This window comes from Rhea americana, unplaced genomic scaffold (genome assembly GCF_003343005.1).
Source record: "Rhea americana isolate MKP2758 unplaced genomic scaffold, rheAme1 scaffold_96, whole genome shotgun sequence".
NCBI classification, from domain to species: Eukaryota; Metazoa; Chordata; class Aves; order Rheiformes; family Rheidae; genus Rhea; species Rhea americana.
The window spans coordinates 340,686-360,461 of NW_028187155.1; the positions used below are offsets into that span (position 1 = coordinate 340,686).

A 19,776-nucleotide genomic window follows, 5' to 3' on the forward strand; every position below is an offset into this window, starting at 1 on the left:
GGGAGTTATAATTGTTTTTGAATCGTGGTTCAGTGTAAATGGATTTTGCCCTTCTCAGGGAATGAGAATGGCTTTTTTTTTTTTTTTTTAATAATTAAAAAAAACCGAACTCTTAGACCAACCAGCTAAAAGGGCAGTATGTTTACTTTGAGACAACCACAGTCAAGGACTAAAACTAGAACTTAATGTTACCATCTTTAATTAAAGATGAGAGTTGCTTTGTGTGACACTCCCTCAAGCATAAGTTATTACTTCCTTAGCCATCTTTGTACTGAAAATTTTACTATTCTTCTGAAACAATCAGTTGCTGCCAGCCTAATGGTCCATGTCAACAGTTAACAGAGGTGGTATTTTCTGTGAAAATGAGGATGAGTTGTTTGTTTTATACTCTGTGAGGGCAGAAACTTGTGGAATGGTGGTACTGTGAATGTCACTTTTCTCATTCCCCCTTTAGAGGACTGCATAAGAAATAAGCAAGCTTTTCTGTTCTGCAGGCTGTTGTCCCAGGGCCAGCTGAGCACCCCCTGCAATATAATTACACTTTTTGGTACTCCAGACGAACACCTGGGAGGCCTACCAGCTCACAGAGTTATGAACAGAACATCAAACAGATTGGCACCTTTGCCTCAGTGAGTATATTCCTATTATCCTTGTGTCACCTGGGCATGGAGTGGCCATCATGGCTGGCTTAACTCCTTGTGTGTTAGGGGTATGCACATGCACACTGTGCTCTTACTGTCGGGCAACGGAGAGTGATGTGCCATAATTTGCAGATGGATTTTGAACTGCCTACAGCAGGTGACATATCTAAAGAAGTTCTCCTTTGCCGTGTACTAGACATTAATGCCTGCAGTAATGGTGGAAGCTGGAATAATAATAGCAAGTGAAAAGAACTCCTGTTTAGCTTAAATCAGATAGCGGGAGCAGAACTTGACAGGTAAGCAAAGAGAAGAAAGGAACAAGTTTTTCTGTGTGAGGGATTTGAATATAGTTTTGAGGCAAAGACTGTTGTATAGCCCATTTTTATCTGCATCTCCACCACAAATAATATATTTGAAACGGGGATCTGGTCTGCTATGCATACAGGTGGCTGATGACCTTGTTTCTTTTGGCTGTCTGAAAGTGATGATGAAGGTGCAGTTTGGTGTTGCAGTGAAGATCATTAAGAGGTGCTGTCCCTTTCTCTTACCACTATTTTGGTGGTTTGTTCCTAGAATAACTTGAGCATTCCTTGGAAGGACAGTGTTGTTGGGTTGTTGCGTAGTACTGGCAGTCTGAAATTGTCATTAAAATCCCAAGAGATGCAGGAAAAAACCTTGTCCTTAGCTGTGCAGGTGCCAAATACAATGTTGTTCTCAAGTCCATTGGCTACTTGGTGTTTACCTGGGTTATTTCAGAAACTTGATTGTCAGGACAATAGAGGAATTACTTTTTTAAAAATCTTATTTTCTCCAGATTTTCCTGGATCCCTCACAAATGTTAATTTTGCCCACTGGTAAATCTCTATTCTGCAATCTCGGAATTTGTAAAAATATCCCTCTATCCCTTCTGGAAGCTGCAAAAACATGCCTGTTCGAGCAGCTAGCTTGTGTTATTACATCTACGCAGGGTAAGAGTGGGAAGAATAGTGCTAAGCATATTGAACCATAGGTAGTTCCTGCTCCTGTTTGCCTATGTTATGAATTATTTTTACTTTAGTGAATGAACAATTTATGTACATATTCTCCCAGCTGTCATGGGAGCAAGCCCAAATTGCTTGGACTGAGTGTGGCTGCTGTGTGATGATCTGGCAATAGCTTTTCAGTCTGTTTTTTAAATCAATATAGACTTAAAATTGATTTTTAGCTCCTCCAATGACATACTTCACACATTCTGTTGTCTGTTCTGTCCTGCAAAGAATTTATGGTTGCTGTTGTGGGCTAGAAATGCTTGATATCAGTTAGGATGGGGGCAATGGCCAGAAGATCTGTTAATGTGTTTGATTCCAAACGTCCTGTTAAAGGAGGAGCGAAAAAAAGGTTTCAGAAAGAAATGTCTGAGGCTGAATCCAGGTTCAACCTTGTTCTTTGCTTTTGATTAGAATGTCCTCAAAGCTTTTAAATGTTAGCCACTAGAGGGCATATTCACTCAGTGTAAGAATTTTAATTTCTGCACTGCATTTGGATGTGTCTGAAAAAAATAAATTGCTTCTGACCCTACCTCAGTCTTGGTTCATAATTATATTGCCTGTAAAAAGAAATTCCTGCTTGGATGGTAGAAATCAGAGACTGGAGCAGAATTCCAAGTGGTGACCAAGTCATCAGAGTCCCTCTGATGAAATACTCAGGATGGTTTCTAACCTCTGCGACTTCACTGCTGGTCTGCTTAATAACTATTGTCTTTACTCAGTGCAATCTTCTTCAAATGTGGAAATTACTAGAATCTTTCCTTGGTGTCTTGTCTTGTTTTAAAGATCCAACCTCTGTGAAATCCCTTCTTATTCAGAGAATCTCAAAGGATAAACACTTTATTTTTAAGAATTAAAAAAGGTAATTCCTTTGCCTTTGGGCTAGACTGTTTGAAGTGAGTAGGGAGACGTTGTGATGAAAACTAGTGTTTTTGAAATGGTCAAAGTGTAATGTGACAGACTGTAAAAGGAAATAAGAGAAATTTAAATAAAAGCTGTAGGTGAAGCCTCTAAAATCTTCAATCAGCGCTAGACTTACTGTACCCAAGTTTTATTAAAACAGACAAATCAAATATAAAACATATCTCTTTTGGAGGCTCAGTTTCTGCAGTTTAACGATTTTTTTCTGCCRTAATGTAATGCAGGGCTAATCTTGTAGGTGTAAAGAGGCTTGGTTATAGCTGTTGTACTTGACATGTCCACTAACTGACGTTTTAGGAGATAAGATTTATAAGACACTGTTCTCCAGAGCAGTAGTTATCCCGGTGTAGATTTTTTTCAAAGAAAAACAAGTAGCTTGTGGAGGCATCTATTGAATATTTCAGATGGTTATCCACCAGTCAGAAACATCTCCTGTCTCGAGCTCCCATCCAATGACTGCCTTCTGGGCGTTCTGATCAACACTCTTCTGACAAGGAAATAGAATACAAGAGGGGAAGGTGGCTCTGTTCAACGGGTATAGAGCAAAGAGTCTGTTTCCATAGGAGTCTTAGCTCTGAACAGTGTGGGCAGCCTGATTGCATGGTTTGTGTCATTGCAGGTGGAGCAGTTCTGGCGGTTTTACAGTCACATGGTACGTCCCGGGGACCTGACAGGCCATAGTGACTTCCATCTTTTCAAAGAGGGGATCAAACCCATGTGGGAGGTGAGTTGGAGCTCTCATTTCTGCCTTGATATTTTTCCAGAGCATTCTGGAAGAAACTTTCTGCAGAGAAGGGACTCTTGCCGTTAAATGGCATGCCAGACTTCTCCTGGATGCAGCCTTTCTTTTGAGTTGCCCTTAAACCTGTCCTCAGAGCTCTATGCTATCTAATCTAGCAGCTCCTTGCCCTGCTGGTGGAGAAGATGGCAAATGCAGAGGGGTGCTAACGGCACTCCCTCAAAAGTTGCAGCAATGCCTTTGTTTGTGGATTTCTGGAGGATCTCCAGGCAGCATTGCCTAAAGGATCCCAGCTCAGCTCTGTGCCTCCTAGATAGATACTGACTTCTGTCTCTTGTTATAACTTCATTCAGTGACAGCAGTGTGGGGCCTTCCTCTAACATAAGAAACCAGTCTTCCTCCTTCAGATGAAGGAAGAAAGAGTGCATGTGGTTAAAAGCCCTGCAACTATATGTAGAGCTGGGGATGAAAAGAAGGCTTAGTCCTTCCTTCCCTTTCTGTTTCCAAGGCACTTGTTTTGCACCTGTTCGTTCATCTCCAAATCTTTTAAAAGGAAAAAAAAAAAATCTTTGCCCAACGAATCATTCTTCTGGTTCCTGGCCTGCTTCCAGCAATGACCAATACCATTCGTGATATGAGAATTTTATGTGTTGCTCTGAAGTACCTAATTATGCTGCTTGGTCCTGAGGAATTTATATGTGACCCTAGTTGGCAATTATTTTAAGCAAGGTGTTTTATAGCCAGTTACTGCAAATACAATTTATATAAAATATTTAACCCTCTTTGGACTCCTAGTGAGCTAGCTGCTCTGATAATATGTCAGCCAGAGAGTCTACAAGTTAACGATACCAGAATTTCTCTAAAGCATTATCTTGTAATCATTTTAAGATGTGGGGGTACTTCTTAAGCTCTGGTACCGTTCCCTTCTTGTATTTTTGTATCTGGGAAAGAGGACCTGAGATCTTGGTGCTGGCCTTCTCTTTGCTCCTTGCTTTGTAGGACTTTCTTTGTTTATGCTCCTTTCTCTTCCAAACTATTCTTTCTTACTGTCATCCTTGTAGGTGCATATATGCAGAGCCATTCCCAAACGTAAATTCTGTATGTGGCTCTGATCTTTCTCTAGATCCATCTCTGCCTTTTCTGGGTAGAGTCAGAAGCACTAAGCATTATGTTCCCATGTGATTTACTGTGCTGCAGATCATTATTATTCTGGTAAAGGGAAATCAAATGCTTGACTGAACCAAAGCTTGTTTAACCTGAAAGAAAACTAACGATAACCATAAAACACACAATACAGCATCTGCCTCCGAAGTACTGTTCTTTTTCTGGCTTTGAGCCTGCTTAAACCACCCTTAAAGTATTTTGAGCAATAGCATTTTCTCTTCTGACTTTTCTATCTCCATCAGTCAGTGTGGAAAGTCTTTGGAGGAATTAAACCCAACTCCTCGCTTAAAGGCTGAAGTCTAGATGGCTAAATTCTTAAAAGTGAGGTGTTCACAACTTGGAAAACAAGGGTACTTAATCAGAATACAATTTGTGTCTGTTGGGGAATCTGCCACGTTCCTAAAACTTGTGTTGATTTGGATTCTTCGCTTTGAGTGGGGCTGCTGTCATGCTTCAAGGTTTTGCTTGGAGCTGACACCTTTTCTTTTCAGAATGGGTTTTAGCACATACCTTGAAATCTGAGGTCTGGCGACTGCTGCTGTTTTGTTGTCACTTCTGTATTTGGTTTGTTTCATTAGGACTTCTCTTTGAGAGCACTCAAATTCTTAATTTTATCTGAACCCTGAAGAAGCTTCAAGGCTGAAATGAAATCTATTTTTTTCTTCATTAAGACGTAAATACTTGGGCTGTCTGACCTATAATGTTTAAAGTACATCCCATATTGGGAGAGGAGATTGCTGATGGTTTGGTTAGCRACATCCCAAGTTGTGCAGTCCCCTCTGAATTCTTCTGTGTTCTTTTCTATTTCTGTCCTAGACCTGTTGTCATATTCCCTTCCTAGCTGCCATCTCTTTGACTTGTTCTTACCTCTCTCCCTTTTGATTTGGATGGAATTCATGCCCTTCTTTCCTCATAAGACTTCCCAGTTACAATGCCATACAAAGGGATGCCACTATATCCTGCAGACAGGAATTGCTGTTTGATGTGAATGTGTATGCTTTGATGTAAGGTGGTCTGTAGTAGTTTTCAGTTCTCTTTCAGGTGCAACATATGAAATCTCAAAATGACAAATCTAATGCTTAGCCTAAATTTGTCCCTTCTTTCTTCCCCCTCACTTTGGGGATTGCGTTGGGCTACCACAATCAGGACAAAACCTTCAGCTGTATTTGTGACAAAACCAATGGCTCCCAGAAAAAGGACAGATTCTGTGCTTACGCTACTTGTGAGCAAAAGAACTTGAATTTGAATGGATGTTGCTGGAATGTGGAAGGRAAGTGTTTCTGCAATTTGCTTTTGATAGCACTTTGCAAAGTGTTTCTTGCTTTCCATGCTCTGTGATGAAGGATAATCCTGTTTTATAAGTAGAATCACATGTACAGGAAGGTGACTTAACTTCAGACAGAGGGAGAATCATTCTTGGGTTTAGAAATAATGTTTTATGGTTGTTGCCTTCTGGTTTTGTGTGCAGACTGGTCGGCCTAGAGTAGACTCTTTGCTAGTGGAGTCAAAACAGTAGAGCTCAAGTTTTCAGTGCATGAAGTTTTCTCTGGAAAGCTGAGAGTCATTGTTTCAAATACTTTGTATTCAAAATAAGTGGTACACCTCCCTCTCTGCTTGTGTGAGGGAGAAGTAATAATGCTTTAGCTTGAAAATGCCTTATCCTCTCCCTAGTGCCCCACCCAATCAATATCTGCTCCCATCTGTGGCTCTGCTGTCTTGTGGAAAGCAGAAAAATAGCTAGAAGAAAACAAATTGATTTCTTGCCCCTCTTCCTAGGATGATGCCAACAAAAATGGTGGTAAATGGATTATCCGTCTGCGGAAGGGCTTAGCATCACGATGCTGGGAGAATCTCATTCTGGCAATGTTGGGAGAACAGTTTATGGTGGGAGAAGAAATCTGCGGGGCAGTCGTCTCTGTCCGGTTCCAGGTAAGCTGTTACGAGGACTGGCATTTACTTCCATTTGGCAGGGCTACAAAAAAGTGCCATCTGCTTACCCCTTACATACTGTTCTGTAGGAGGATATTATCTCGATATGGAACAAGACAGCCAGTGACCAGGCCACAACAGCCCGGATACGTGACACGTTACGAAGAGTGCTAAACCTACCTCCCAACACCATCATGGAATATAAAACGCACACTGACAGCATCAAGTATGTGTGGTGTGGCAGGGGGAGGGCCTGATGCTCGTTGCATGCGTGCTTGAGCAATTTAATGCAAATTGCAGGAATTCAGAGAAATGCTCATGTGCKTTGGGGCTGTTCACCGTGAACAGTAATACGAACAGTAGCAATTGTTGCCAGCGCACTTGGAAAGCGGAATATCTGTGTCGTTACCAAGCTGTTGTTAGGGACATTTGGTTCTAATAGTAAAGCCTTAATTTCTTAAGTGATATAGTCTTGGGTTTTGATAGCAATCCACCTAGCCTGTCACTTAGCTGGACAGCCCAGTGTGGAACTGTAGCTTGATGCGTTCAAAGWTGAGATTGCAGTGGGGGGACGAGATCATTTGAATGAGTAGAGATTCTGGGGAATAAAGTGCGGAAGCTAACGGGGATTTATAGTGCCATTAGACTTATAAATGTTCTTGAGAAAGTGCTGTGTGAATTTACAGTGCTGTACAAGTGATTTCTAATCATAATAAATGCCATATATTAAGTCTTCCAGGCCCTGGTGACCGAGGCTCTTTAACAACACTAGAAGATCATGGTACACAGAGAGGACAGCTGTATTTTTAAATAAACCCATTACAGCTTACCATACCAAGCTATTCAGGGTGACTTTTATTTCCCACAAAGTGACAAAGAATTGCATATATAGGTATTAGTTATAAGTGAATCATGTGGATTTTTTTTGTTTGGTTGGTTGGATTTTTTGTTTAAGTACATTATAAAGCAATACACTGATTAAGTCATGTTGTTTAGATTAACACTTGGAAAGGTACACACTGAAAAGGAAATGTAACAAATTGATAAGGCATTGATAGACCAGTGAGCAATGCAGCCTATAACCAGGGTGCAAGTACCTTTCATGATTTCCTTTCTTTATACTGGCTTGTCCTTTCTCCATGGTCACCCTCTCTTTAGTGATCTCAAATGGTTTGGTGAGCTCAATAATCCTGTTTTTYAGCAGAAGAGGATGTTCTAGTTACTGCCCCTTTTCAGCATGGGTCACTCTAGCAATAATACAAAGGGCTTGTTGTTGAAGTGCCTTTAGGCATTCTGATGCTCTGTATTGCCTCCCCTCCTGAGTATGTTGGAAAGAGAAGGGAAGGGAAATTATTGTTATTAAACCAAATCTTTGTCAAGCCACTTCAGTACCTACAAGTTCCCACTTACTTCTACTGTCAGAATCTCTTACTCATGATTTTGTAGTAGCATTTCTCATGCACTTGTTGCCGGGAGAGGGCACTGTTCCCTCTGTCCATGTTTTGACATTGCCAAGTGCTCATGTGGGTGCACACCCAGCTGTTTTACTTCAGCAGAAGCAGACTGCAGACTGTGATGGTGAGGCTTCGTGTGAGGAAGGAGAAGTTTCTGTCCTCCCAGGCTCTGTAAGGAAAGCTGTGTCAAAACCCAGTGTTCCAGCTGTGGTGCTAGTTTTCTGTAGCAAGGTTATTGTGGTTATGATGTTATATGGGAAAGGCCACACTATCCCCTTAAGACTTCCTAGGACACAGAATGCTGCAGTTACCCATAACTGGTTTTCCTATGGCTGTGTGGGTCRTTGTGTGGTGGTGCATCTGGTCTTATTTCCCTGCAGTTGTGTAATATGCCATGCTTGTGGCCCTCTCCAGCATAGCCTACGAGCTTCATTTTGTTCTGCTGACGTATGGTATGAGATGAGCCTGCTCAAGAATAACAGGTATTTGATGAATCAAGTTTAGTAGCTCAGATTACAGCTGGGAACARTTCTTAAACAGGAGCAGGTTGGCTTGTCTCCCACTTGTGTGAGTTGGAGTGATAGTCARAAATTAGTTTGTAGTCAGAAATTGGTTTGATGGCTTCCTAGTGAAGTAGATCTAAGCAATTAACCTTGAGTCATGTGGGGAATCTGAGAACTCTTCCTCCCCCCGCCCCCATTGCCTTACTTGAGCTGTACCAGTCTGATTTTAGTGCTGTCCAACATTTCCTTATAATGGCAGTGGTGCAAATTCAGAGTAGAGCTGCTTGTCAGTGGAGTCTCTGTGTAGTGGTGCATGGAACAACGTATCGTGCCTTTCTCTCCTGGTACCAGCGCTAGTATGGAGGAATCACAGGCAGCAAGCAGCAGTGGCTGCAGGGAAGTGACAGTGCCTGCTGTGTTGACAGAAGAGAGCAGGACAGTCCTAGCTTTCAGTCTGACTCTGCTTGGCTATGCTTTGTATCATTAGGGTTTTCTCAGTAATGAAGAATCTCTTGTGTAACTAGTTTCATCTTCCATAAAGTCTGGCTCCTTTTCCTCACCCATCTATCAAGCCTGTTGAAATACTGTCCGTCATGAATAAACTCCACTTATGCTGCACATGTACCATGTGATTTATGACTCGGGAGGGCTTTCTCGCCAGCACTTTCTGTTCACACTCTGACTGTGTTTTATGAAAGGCTCTAATGGAAGAGCTGTGCTGTAGGCTCTGTCAGTGCTGCCTTTCCAGAGGGCCTGTGGCATTTTTCATTTGTATGGGCTGCATCTCTCCACTAGAGCTCTGCTCATGTGCAGGGTTTGATTGGCATTGATTGTGCTTCAGGGAAGGGAGCATGCTTAGCAAGAAAAGAACAGGCATTTCTCAAAACCTTGACTTTGGGTAGTGAATTGACCTGGATTAGCTTTTGACATGCTGTAAATGAATGTTTCTGTAGAAATTACTAGCRTGCCCCTCACTGTGGAACCTGAGCACTGTCATTCAGGTTTTATACATTCCTTTTGGGATGTTGCATTTCGTATTAACTCATTTTTAGAAACCATTTTTCATGAGTTGTCAGTGAGGCTGCAGACCCCTTTGTTTCGGAAAGYGGTGGTGCTGCCAAGCTGCATTCGAAAAGTATCTGTTGCTTCAGCTATTCCAAGAAGCTGTTCTGCATTCTGTCCTTCCTGCTTTTGGTGCTGGAGCTTGCAAATGTAGCTAGATAAGCAGATCTTTCATTGCAGTTTTCCTGTGGTCGTGCTTTCTTATGCTTGTGATATTGACAAGCCACCCAAATCCCAGCAGGTGGAAGGGTCAGCCTAGTCTGTATTCGTTTCCAATCTCTCTAGAAGAGCTAGAGCAATCTCTTGGATTTGGCTTAATTCCGAGGGGTTTATAGTACCACAGGTGTTACAGTGCTGGGCACCTGAACAGAATGTGTGACATTTTGTGGACTACTCTTTTTCAGTAGCTGGAGAGAAACCGCTTTTCTTTGTTCCCTAGGAGGTCATCCTTTAGACTGTTGTTCTTAAAAATCCTCAACTCTGATGCTAGAAATCTAGGGAACTTGTAATAGTGCTTCTGTTACACTGAGATGTAGTGGAACACTTAATATGTTCTGCTTATCTGTGTTGTTAGTCTTGGAGGTGACATAGTCCAGTAGTACTGGTGGGTTAGACAGTGGCAGTCCTGTATTTTGATGTGTTTCTCTTTTTTTTTCTTTTTTAAAAAAACAAACCACAGCCTCTTACTCTTGCTGTTGTAGGATGTGCACTGTGCTTTTTTGAATGCACCATGTCCCTAGTCCCAGCCCAGTCATGTCTCACTGAAGCCACCAAAAACATTCAAGTATCTGTAGTGGAAGTGATTGCTGTGAAGTGTTGTTTGTTTGTTTGTTTGTTTTYCTTTGAGCTTTAGGATGTGAAGACCTTGGCTGTCTTGCATAATCCTTTGCCCTGCCTGGGGTTATCAGCCTTTTTTTCTGCTCTAATAACTGTGTAGTCAGTGACCATCGCCTGTGTTGCGAGCTCCCACCTGCAGTACTATCCAAGGAGTCTAGGCAAATTCAGCAGTGTTGCTTTGTATAACCAGAGAGACCAGACATTCACTGTGTGGCCATACAGCAGGCTTCCACTGAGCTAGCTGGTCTGGAAATAGTTTGTTTGCTGTGTGACTTTATGGATCGTCCTGTCAGCTTTAAAGCAGGCTGCTTTTTCTGAAAACAAAGCTTCAGTTATTTGTGAGTGCCTGCTGCAGTGAGAGCTGAGCAGAGTATAAAACTCCCTTCCTTTCAGAGTCACCACTGATAACTAATGGCATGGCTGGAGTAAATGAGAAGAATGGTTGATCTTAATAGGGCTGGCACTGGGTTCATTTCAATGCAGACCTTGGACTATATTTTAGCTAGGAAACGAGCAGATATCCTCTGGAGGGAACAGGGGTATGCACTGTAAGAAAAGCAAAGGGGGAAGGTTCTTTGGACAAAAGAATGTGGGGAATGAGATCTTGAATTTCAAGTGAAACAGATGAAAAGAGAAATTGTCCCAGAAGTGGTAGGTGTTTGTCAAGAAGATTAGTGTCTTTGGGACAGTAAGCTGGTGGTTGCATGCTTGTGAGAAGTCTTCTTTGTCATTACATCAGAGTTCAGCTGATTTTGTAGCCTATTGTATTCCTGTAACACCAGTTCCCATTTGCTTGCTATTTCCAGTAGCATTAGGAAGTGATATTCCTCAATGCCTCCTGCAGTTGTTTGTGTCATCTTTATCTTTGACTGTACTTAAATGATGCAGGCAGGGTTAACCTTTTCTGAAGTTAGATGGTTTGCAAATGGGACCCATACGTGCTGTTTGATGCCTGTTAGGGAGCTGCGTTGCTTCATGCTCATTCCATCAAGTCTGAGAGCAGACATAAAAGCTAGAGGAGAGCAGTGAGGTTCCAGATCTGATAGCTGTCCTCTTCCGAGTCCCTGCAATTCTGCCTTAATTCATTTATCACTCCATTCTCCAATTTCAGTAACATTTCCAGTGGTTGGTGCAAGTCTAAGAGCGCTTCCTTAACCCTGGACTTTGAAACGATGGATTCATTGATCCATCCTCTGTCACCACAGAATGCTTTATTCAGAGTGTCTGTGGCTTTGTAACGCTCCCTTATCTTGGTGGTCTGTCTCTTACCAAAGAAGTGACTATAACCTGTTTGTTTCATATTTCTTTTCAAGGAGGTCAGTTCAGGTGTGTTAATTTCAAAGTCAAGACAGCTTCCCTGTTTGCCTTTGCTACAGATGCTGCCAGATATTTGAAAGGATTATTTTAAGCTGAGCAAAAAATATCCCAGGTCTTTTAAAGCTGTCTGGTTTTAGGCCTGTCACAAGTTTTTTGACTGGTTTTGGACAAATGCTTTAAGCATAGTTACTCTGATGAGTAACTGAGCGTGGGGAGCATCCCAGAAGAGGCTGTATTGCGTTGGATGTACCTGCAGAGTGCAGTGGGTGACCAGTGTGCTGAGAGGTTGCACGCGTGGTGGTGGAAGGGGCAGGCCTTAATGAATGTCGCAACGGTAGCGTGCAGTATGATAGCTTTCTATCACCTTTTTTTAGTTGGGGAAGGAGATACTAGGGAAGCAGAGCTGTACAGAAAAGTACTGAAGGGGAACTGTGAGGGTTTAGAGATTGAGGGCAGTGTGGAGGAAACAGCTAGTGCTGCTTGCACAATTCTGACTTTGGAAAGTCCGTTGAAGCAGCAGTGGCTCTTCTTCCTCTTTTTGGTGGAGTCTTCGGTGATGGCTGCTACTTATGTATTTTCTCCAACTTACCTGATGGGAGAAGGGGAGCCATTCCTGGGCCCTGACTCTGGGCAGCGGGGAAAGAAGTGGGAAGTTTCAACAGTTGTGGGTCAGGATTGAGAGCGGAAGAAAGGCTCTGGCTGGTTTTGTTTAGCCTGCTAATGTTTCCATTCCCCATCTGTTCAGTGGGAATAACCTGAATGTCGAGGATCAATTCACTGAGTATGTGATCGCCACATAGACAGTATAGCAATAAGGTACTAAAAATGTCTATACATAAAAATAACCTCTTAGACTCTCTGGCGCTCTGCCTTTGGCATATCACAGGTCATAAAGATTCTGCCAGCTGAAATTAACTGGCAGCCTCGTTCAGCGCGAAATGGAGTGCAGCTTGCTCTGCTAGTGCACTTTAGGTACATTAGGGCAGGCACATCCTGGTAGATTTTTCAGTTGAGTCAGCAGATAGTTGGAGTAATTAGTGCTATAATATGTATGAAGATCTTATCTAAGAAAAATTCTTGGCTAGAAGAGCTTTTGCTGTATGTCTGTGAGAAGGACTTGGCAGCTGAAGGACTGGGTGCATGATGTTATTGGGATGTTGGAACACGGAACTCTGGTTTGAAAGAGTTAGTAAACGATAATTACGTTGACGAATAATTTGCCCTTGCGTCCCTTCTACAGACAAAAGTCATAAGTTTAGGGAGGAGTGAGAGAGGGGAAAGAAAAGATGTAGKTAAGGGTGATGAAAATGTAGAAATACAAAGCATGTAGTAGGAGGGAAGATATGAAGGTAGACAGATTTCARCTGTGCTGGAGGTGTGGACAGCTTTCCACCTGGTGTTCAGCAGCTAAGAGGGTTTCCTTCAAAAGAGGGATTTACCGTCCTGCGTTCTAGGAAGGCAGTGTCGCAAAATCCAGGTCGGGCACCATGATGACAAGTTTCTTGCTTGTGCCGCCTTTGAGTCTCAGCAAGACTGTATATGAGATACAGTCTTTCAGAGTACACGGACACGAGCTCTGTTGTGTACTGTCTGTTTATTTGGGCTATAACTTTACTGGGAAAGAGTGTATGATAACTGAGCTTCTTTTGCACAAGTGCTSAATGGGTGCTTGACCCTGTGAGGCATAGGTATGAGCCAGGCTGTGGTCCATTTGAGGCACAGATGATGACTAATACAGCATATCCATTCCTGGACTCTCCTGTCATTTTGCAGTGGCCTGATGCGGCAGTTCAGAAAACAAGATGTAAAGTAGCTGGCAAGTACTAGCAACAAAAWCTGTGGGACAGCCTGGCTTTATGACTGATTTGAGTTCCCTTTAAGCTCTGTCCAGCTCCGCAGGACTTCTGAGGCTCAGTAAACGACTTGGTGTATACTGTAAGCACCAGCACTGTTTTGCTGGGCACAGAGAACTATGAGGGTTTTTTCGTATCTCTGATCCCAGAAGATAATAGTCGTGCTCGCATTAACCTCAGCATCTTTTCCCTGAGAGGGCTTTCAGTATGCTGCCTTCGTAAAACAGACAGCAATTTTTCAGTCTGCTAGCTTCATCCGTCAGTAACAGATTCTCCACCAGGGAATGCAACGTTAGGCCTGTCCCTCTAACTTATCTAAAAACATTTTCATTTCAAATAGCTGTAGTGTTTTTATTGTGGTTGTCATTAACAATGCAGGTTTGCAATAGGAAATGAGACTTTCTAATAAGAATTGGATTTTGCTGCCTGATCGAAGAATGACCTAATAACTAAGCTATGTGGCATGGGAAAAAGTGTCTTTTGGGGGGAATTACTACATATGCAGGTATGTGGTAAAGCATGAGGCCAGTAACTGGCTGAGTTTAACTAGCCAAGGAATGTGAAAATCTTCCAGAAATACGTAACATCAGCTATTTTATTAGCAATAGGAAATAGATACTCCATTTGTGCCTGGGAAGGTCATACCTGTCTCTGGGTATTAATGTAGCTATATCACCAGCAGCCAGTGGGAACGCTTCATGTCTGTGCAGAACTTTAAAGCCGCCTTGTGCTGTCAGATGTTGGCTGGATTTTAAGGATGCTTCTATCCACTAGGGCTATCAGAGAATATTGCCTTGCTCTCTGAAGACAAGTGCCTTTCAAACACCATTGAATGTTTCTGCTCTTGTTAAAAGTTAAGAAGCCTTTGATCTGAAGTGCTGTTTTTTGTTTTTGTTTTTTTTTTTCATCTTTTTTCCCTCTGGCTTGCCAGGGCCTGGGAGGAGTTTCATGGCCTGGTGAACAGCAGTGGCCGCTGATCGAACGCTCCCCTTCCCTCTGTCACACGCAGGGTAGGGCCTCATCTTTCTTCCTATGTGACTTCATGGCATACCTCTCAGCTTCCAACTCTCTTCCTATGGGCTGGCACATTCTCCTCTTGCCTTGTGGGCCCAGTGCTGGGCCCATTCTGTTGCTGGCTCTTTCCCAAAGGTCAAAATTATTCTTTGGACCAAAGACACTAACATTCGTGGTGGTGTCTGTTCACTCAGCATTTTTTTATTGCGATGCTGTGTGCTGTTTTGATAATGTGTCCTCCTCCTTTGAAAGGCAGTTGTGTCCCAGACCTGGTCCCAGGAGGCTGAGAGGTATGTCTTCAGCTTGGGTCTGTTGCCTAGGGTTAACTGGTAGCAGATATGGAGTGGTAAATGATTGCTAAGCACATCCATGTGATGGGCACTGAGAGAGGTGCCTACAGCTTGGCGTACATGCCTTTGCTCTTGACAGTGGACTGGGGCAGAATAAATTAGTCTGTCAATAAAAGCTTGTTCAGGAAGGGCACACAATAGCTATGGTATTTAAAAATAATAATGCTGTGGCTAACGAGATGAAACCACCTGCTACTTCTGTTAACGGCAACCAACCACATACAGAGAAAATAGCTGAGGTGAACTCAGTGCTATTGTAAGCCTTGCAGCCTGGATTGTTTTTTCACCTCTAATATCCACTTACCCGATGGCAAGCCCCTCCCTTAAAAAGGGCTAGCACAAGGCCTAGTGATGAGAGTTGTGTTTTGGTCATAGCTGAGTGGGACTGCTCCATTGCTGAGGACCAGAGCGCAGGCGGGAGGGTTATACTGCCTGGTTCCCACCCCACAGTGGTATGTAGCTGCTGCAACATAGCTGAGCCCTGAGGGCCCACTGGGAATCGAGTGCTCCCAAAACCTCCCTCCACAGCTCTGGGCAAGCAGTTCTCCTATTAACTTGCTCTGAAATCACGAGTGAAAATAGTGTCTGTCTTTCCTCACAAGATTGGCTTTTTGTGAGGATTAATAGTTACAAAATGTTACACAAGCAGCCAGTAGTGTTTTTATTGTTAGATGACATTCAAGTGACCTTCTAGAAGAGGAAAGCCAACTCACTTCATGAAATACCAGTCTTAGAAGGCAATAMCTATGCCAAGTTTGTTGGTAAACAGTGATGGTTCATTTAGCTTTCAACTGTATTGGGTTACCTGTGCTAACCGGGGAGAGTAGTGATGAGCAGAGGGGGCTGGAGCATCCTGATAAAGGCAAAAGAAGGGGAAATGCAGGAATATGCCCAAGATAGGGGTAACCAGAGTATACTGTCCTTCCGAGGTAGATGGCACTGGTGAAAGCACAGCATGGGATGAGAAGCTGAACCACTGCTGCAGATTAACTGAAATCCAGTTAATGAATCCTGAATCATGTTCCCAAATTGCAGTACAGCCTACTTTGCTCATAAGTACAAAGGTGATCCCTAGTCTTCTGCAGATGACCTCCAGCATGGATTTTGCTGTCAAGTAATAGCAAATAACTTATTTAACTGCCTAAAGTGTTTTTGACTTTTTTCTGCTCTTCCAACTCTCCAGCCTGCCTCCTGGAGATGTTACAGCATGCACTGTGCTGTGATGTTGCAGCTACCTTATGGCTCTTAGTGCTAGGTCAGGGGTTTAAGCATGACTTTACAGTGCTACAATCTGTTTTGTTTCCAAAGTTATGAGCTGCCTTCACCCTCCAGCAAAGCTCTGCCAATCTGAATTTGTGTRTGCTGGGGCATCTCTGTGTGACTGGTTTACTGCCCTGTCCCTGTTAGGGATGCATAGTCAGACAGCTGCCAAAGCCATCCTCTCAAAATAATTGTGATCTCACTTAATTCCATTTTGCATTTAAAAAGAAAAAAAAACTTTTTAATAAATGTGTAAATATGCCTTGTCTATTGCTGCTGCTCACAGGCTAGCAGTAAGCACCAGCACAGAAGTTTCTGTAACCTGCCCCATCTTCAGTCACTGCCATCCATTGCAAGACTATAGAAATAGAAATGAAGGTTATGAACCAGCAGTCCTTTCTGTGTCAGTAACTTTTGTGACTCGCGTGGCAGTACTTACGTGAGTAAAAGCTGCTGGAAAATCTCTTCTATTTAAACTTGGGGAAAATGTCCTTCTCAGATTAAATACCTTTTAAGGTAGGAGAAATTAGATGCCTGAACTTGTTAACAACATGACAGAAGGAACCTAGATAAGAGGGACAAGAGGCAGGGAAGGTTGCACTGCCAGTATATTTGTACTCCAAGCAGAGTCCCTGAGGACAAGTGTTTGGGAAAGAAGAGGCCTTGTGAGTTGTTTAAGATACCTCAAGGAGGTTTATCAGTGCTTATCATGTCCTTTACTCACAGGGAATATCACTTTTTGCTTCCTGATGGATGGGGATGAACCAGGATCTGCTTGTGTTCCAAATGTTCTAGAAGAGCAGGTTGGCTAAAGTCTCCAGATAGAAAGTAGATCTGCTCAGGAGATTTAACTAGAGTTGATTTGGGTGACAACACTTGGATGGCAAGGCTTGTTAGCCATGCTGGGTGGAATGGGGGCCACTGTGATCTGAAGGAAAGCACATCTTTAATCCTTCTCTTCCCTCTGTTTTCCAGGGATAATTCAAGCTTTCGAAATACAAAAATCACATTGTGAGAACAAGAGTTGGCACTAAGCTCCTCTCTTCGTGTTGAAAGCACTGAGAGGTCTCCACCAGTGCCCTCCGACCTCTGAAGGGACTCATGGGCCACTCTCTTGCGCTCCTCCTTGGAGGAAGGATCCATCCGACGCCCTCCAGCAGCGGTGATAATAGAGGCTGATCTTGTCATACACAAACTTTTTTAGCAGTGGGGCGGGAGGCCAACCTTTCAATTAGCAACGTGCCCTTGGGGCCACATCTTGCAGCACTTTCCTCTCTTTCTCTACATGGCATGCAGGATCTCTGGGATTCTGCCTTGACGTCAGAGCCTTTTGCTGAGGGATACCAGTATTAAAAATCTCTCTGCAGCTGGGAGGAGCTTCCCAGTTGAGAGTCAGCCCCATGGTTTGCAAATGCACCCCTTTCAGCTCTGCCAATAAATTATTGGGTCTCTTTGTTTCTTTCAGTCTCTCTCTCTTTTTTATTTTTTTGTTTTGCCTAAAAATAGGTGCAATGGTATTTCGGTAGTCTGTGGTAAGGTTTCAGGTCTGCTTCTGCTAGTTTCATGAGGCATCTTCCCCTGAGCTGCTGCCAACATGCCTCACCCCCCCCCCCCCCCCCCCCCCCCCCCCCCCCCCCCCCCCCCACCCCCCCCCCCCCCCCCCCCCGAAGCAGCAAAGTGCCCTAAGTGCCCGTATTGACCTAACTCCACAGTGGTTGTGGTGTTGTGTGGGCACAAGAGTGATGGATACACTGCCCTGCTTAAAGAGGAGGTGCTTCCTTTGTTCCTGCCCCTTTATGCTTTGTGGTTGATAGGGCTGTGTACCCAGGCTTCCTGGCTGGGGAGAGGGGTGCAAGCTGCTTTTAAACTAGGACAAGGAGATATTTGGTGTCACTTAATTGCCTTGACTTCTTTTCTCTGTGGAGGACCAACAGCTTTGCCTGGTGTTGGGTCCATGGAAAGGCTGAATGCAGGGCTATGAGTGCTGAATGGGCTGTGGGTGGGCTGAGTTGTGGTACATTGTCCTGAGGTTTGCAAGTCCTYGACCATCTGAGAAACTGGCCACCCCAGTGGCGACAACAGAAGAGGGTGATGGCCCAGGCTTTGTCACTTATAGCTGCCTGAAAGCTATGATGAGGATGAGAAGGGGGACAGCAAGTGGCCTCCTGTCCTCCAGGGCAAGGCTAGATTGATGGGCTGTTGCAACTGAGATGCCACGGAAACAATAGGAGCTAATTATTTCTTCTGATTGTGTTCAGCTACAACACTAATTGTGTTCATTAACAGCTCTAGCCTTTTCCCTTCTCCCTTGGGGAATTGTACAATTGCTTTCCATTTTTAATAGGGCCTTTGAACTGGGTGGGAGGGGGCACCTGCAGCCAGAGCTGGGGCACARCTCCTGCCCTAAGCTTTCCGCACAGTCCCCCAGGCAAAGGGCTGCTTGGACCAATTTGGTAGCGACYGCAGAACTGGCAGCCTGTGTCTGGGACAATTACCGGCCTTGGGGACCAGGGGGCTTTCAGCCTCCTGACTCTGATTGCAAGTTGCCCACATTATTGGAGTTTAGACTAAAAGCAGCCAGAACAGTCTAAAATATTCACAGCCCTCTGACGGGCTTGTTTTCCCTTATCCCATTGAGGGTGTCAATCCTAGGACATCTCTAGAAATGTTCAGTACAGTGAATGATTACTAACTACTCCCCACAGTCCGGCGGTTCATGCCTGCTGGCGGGTGGCTAGGCAGGGTGGCAGGGCACAGCTTCCCTGGTTGTAGTGTCCCTCTCATTGTTTCTTGAGATCTCACAGTCCCTTTTCTGTCCTTGCCGCTTGTTTGCAACCAGCTTTCAAACAAATACTCTGTTACAGGCGCAGTTTGTTTTTTCCTGCTGCGATCAGGTACTACTATGGCTGCTACTTAAAATTCCTTTTAAATACATCTCTCCCCTGCTGCTCTCTGATATTTGTTAGGGGGATTTAGTTGTAATTACATTTTGGCAATCTAAGCAAAAATAGCTTGCAAGGCAAGGCTGAAATACTAGCTGCAGGCTCCTTTTATCCACACTGCGTTTAGCTTCTTGCAGATGACATCACTGAGGACTTTAGTCCTGTTGTTGTGCCCAGCTGTGTGTCCTGTCCACCTCTGCTATTTCATGTTCTCGCCTACTTCTCTCCTCTGAGGCCTTACGTCTAAGCTGGTGCTGATGAGTGCAGGCTTGTTATTAAATCTGAAAATGCTGTGGTCCTGCCGTGTTCACCTTTAAACGCTCCTTGTGAGCGAGCTGTGGAAGAGCCCTTCTGTGGGAGACTGTTCCTCTCTTCCTGCTGCTGTGGTGGGATTCAGAGCACTCAGCACTGCTTTCTCTTGTATTCTTTGAGAGGAGCAAGGTGGTTGGGTTATGGAGCTTTTTGTCCTCTTTAATGTTACTGCTCTTCTTGAGGTCAGAAGAAAAATGGTGTTTGGCCAGTGCAAAGCACCGGCTGTAATGTGTTCCCTAGGTTGGAGGGGGATGGAGCAAGACTTCTGAGCAGGGCTTTTGGGTGGTGGCTTAGTATGTCCTGCTAATAAGAGTGGTATAAAGATGGTTATGGGCTGGTTTGGGAGGGGAGAGGGCCTCTGTCATGCCCTAGAAAAAGGTTTCAGATCCTTTTCATTCAGGAAGCAAACCTGGATCCAGTGGAGCCCCAAATCATGACCTGTGCTGCTGCTCC

At 43.9% G+C, this 19,776-nt stretch overlaps 1 protein-coding gene across 3 annotated transcripts in view; it reads left to right on the top strand.

The window, feature by feature from the left end:
* The window catches only part of EIF4E2 (eukaryotic translation initiation factor 4E family member 2), a 19,371-nt gene extending 1,838 nt beyond the window's left edge, over nt 1-17,533 (top strand). Inside the window, exons 3-8 of one of the 3 annotated variants that reach the window (XM_085325063.1) lie at nt 495-629; nt 3,207-3,311; nt 6,267-6,419; nt 6,509-6,645; nt 14,377-14,455; nt 17,045-17,533. In XM_085325063.1, the coding sequence (XP_085181189.1) occupies nt 495-629; nt 3,207-3,311; nt 6,267-6,419; nt 6,509-6,645; nt 14,377-14,422 (576 nt within the window). In that variant the 3' untranslated portion in view covers nt 14,423-14,455; nt 17,045-17,533. The remainder of the gene's footprint in view (nt 1-494; nt 630-3,206; nt 3,312-6,266; nt 6,420-6,508; nt 6,646-14,376; nt 14,456-17,044) is intronic. The other 2 variants (XM_085325064.1, XM_085325065.1) reach the window with 2 other exon arrangements.
* The last annotated feature ends 2,243 nt before the right edge of the window (nt 17,534-19,776 follow it).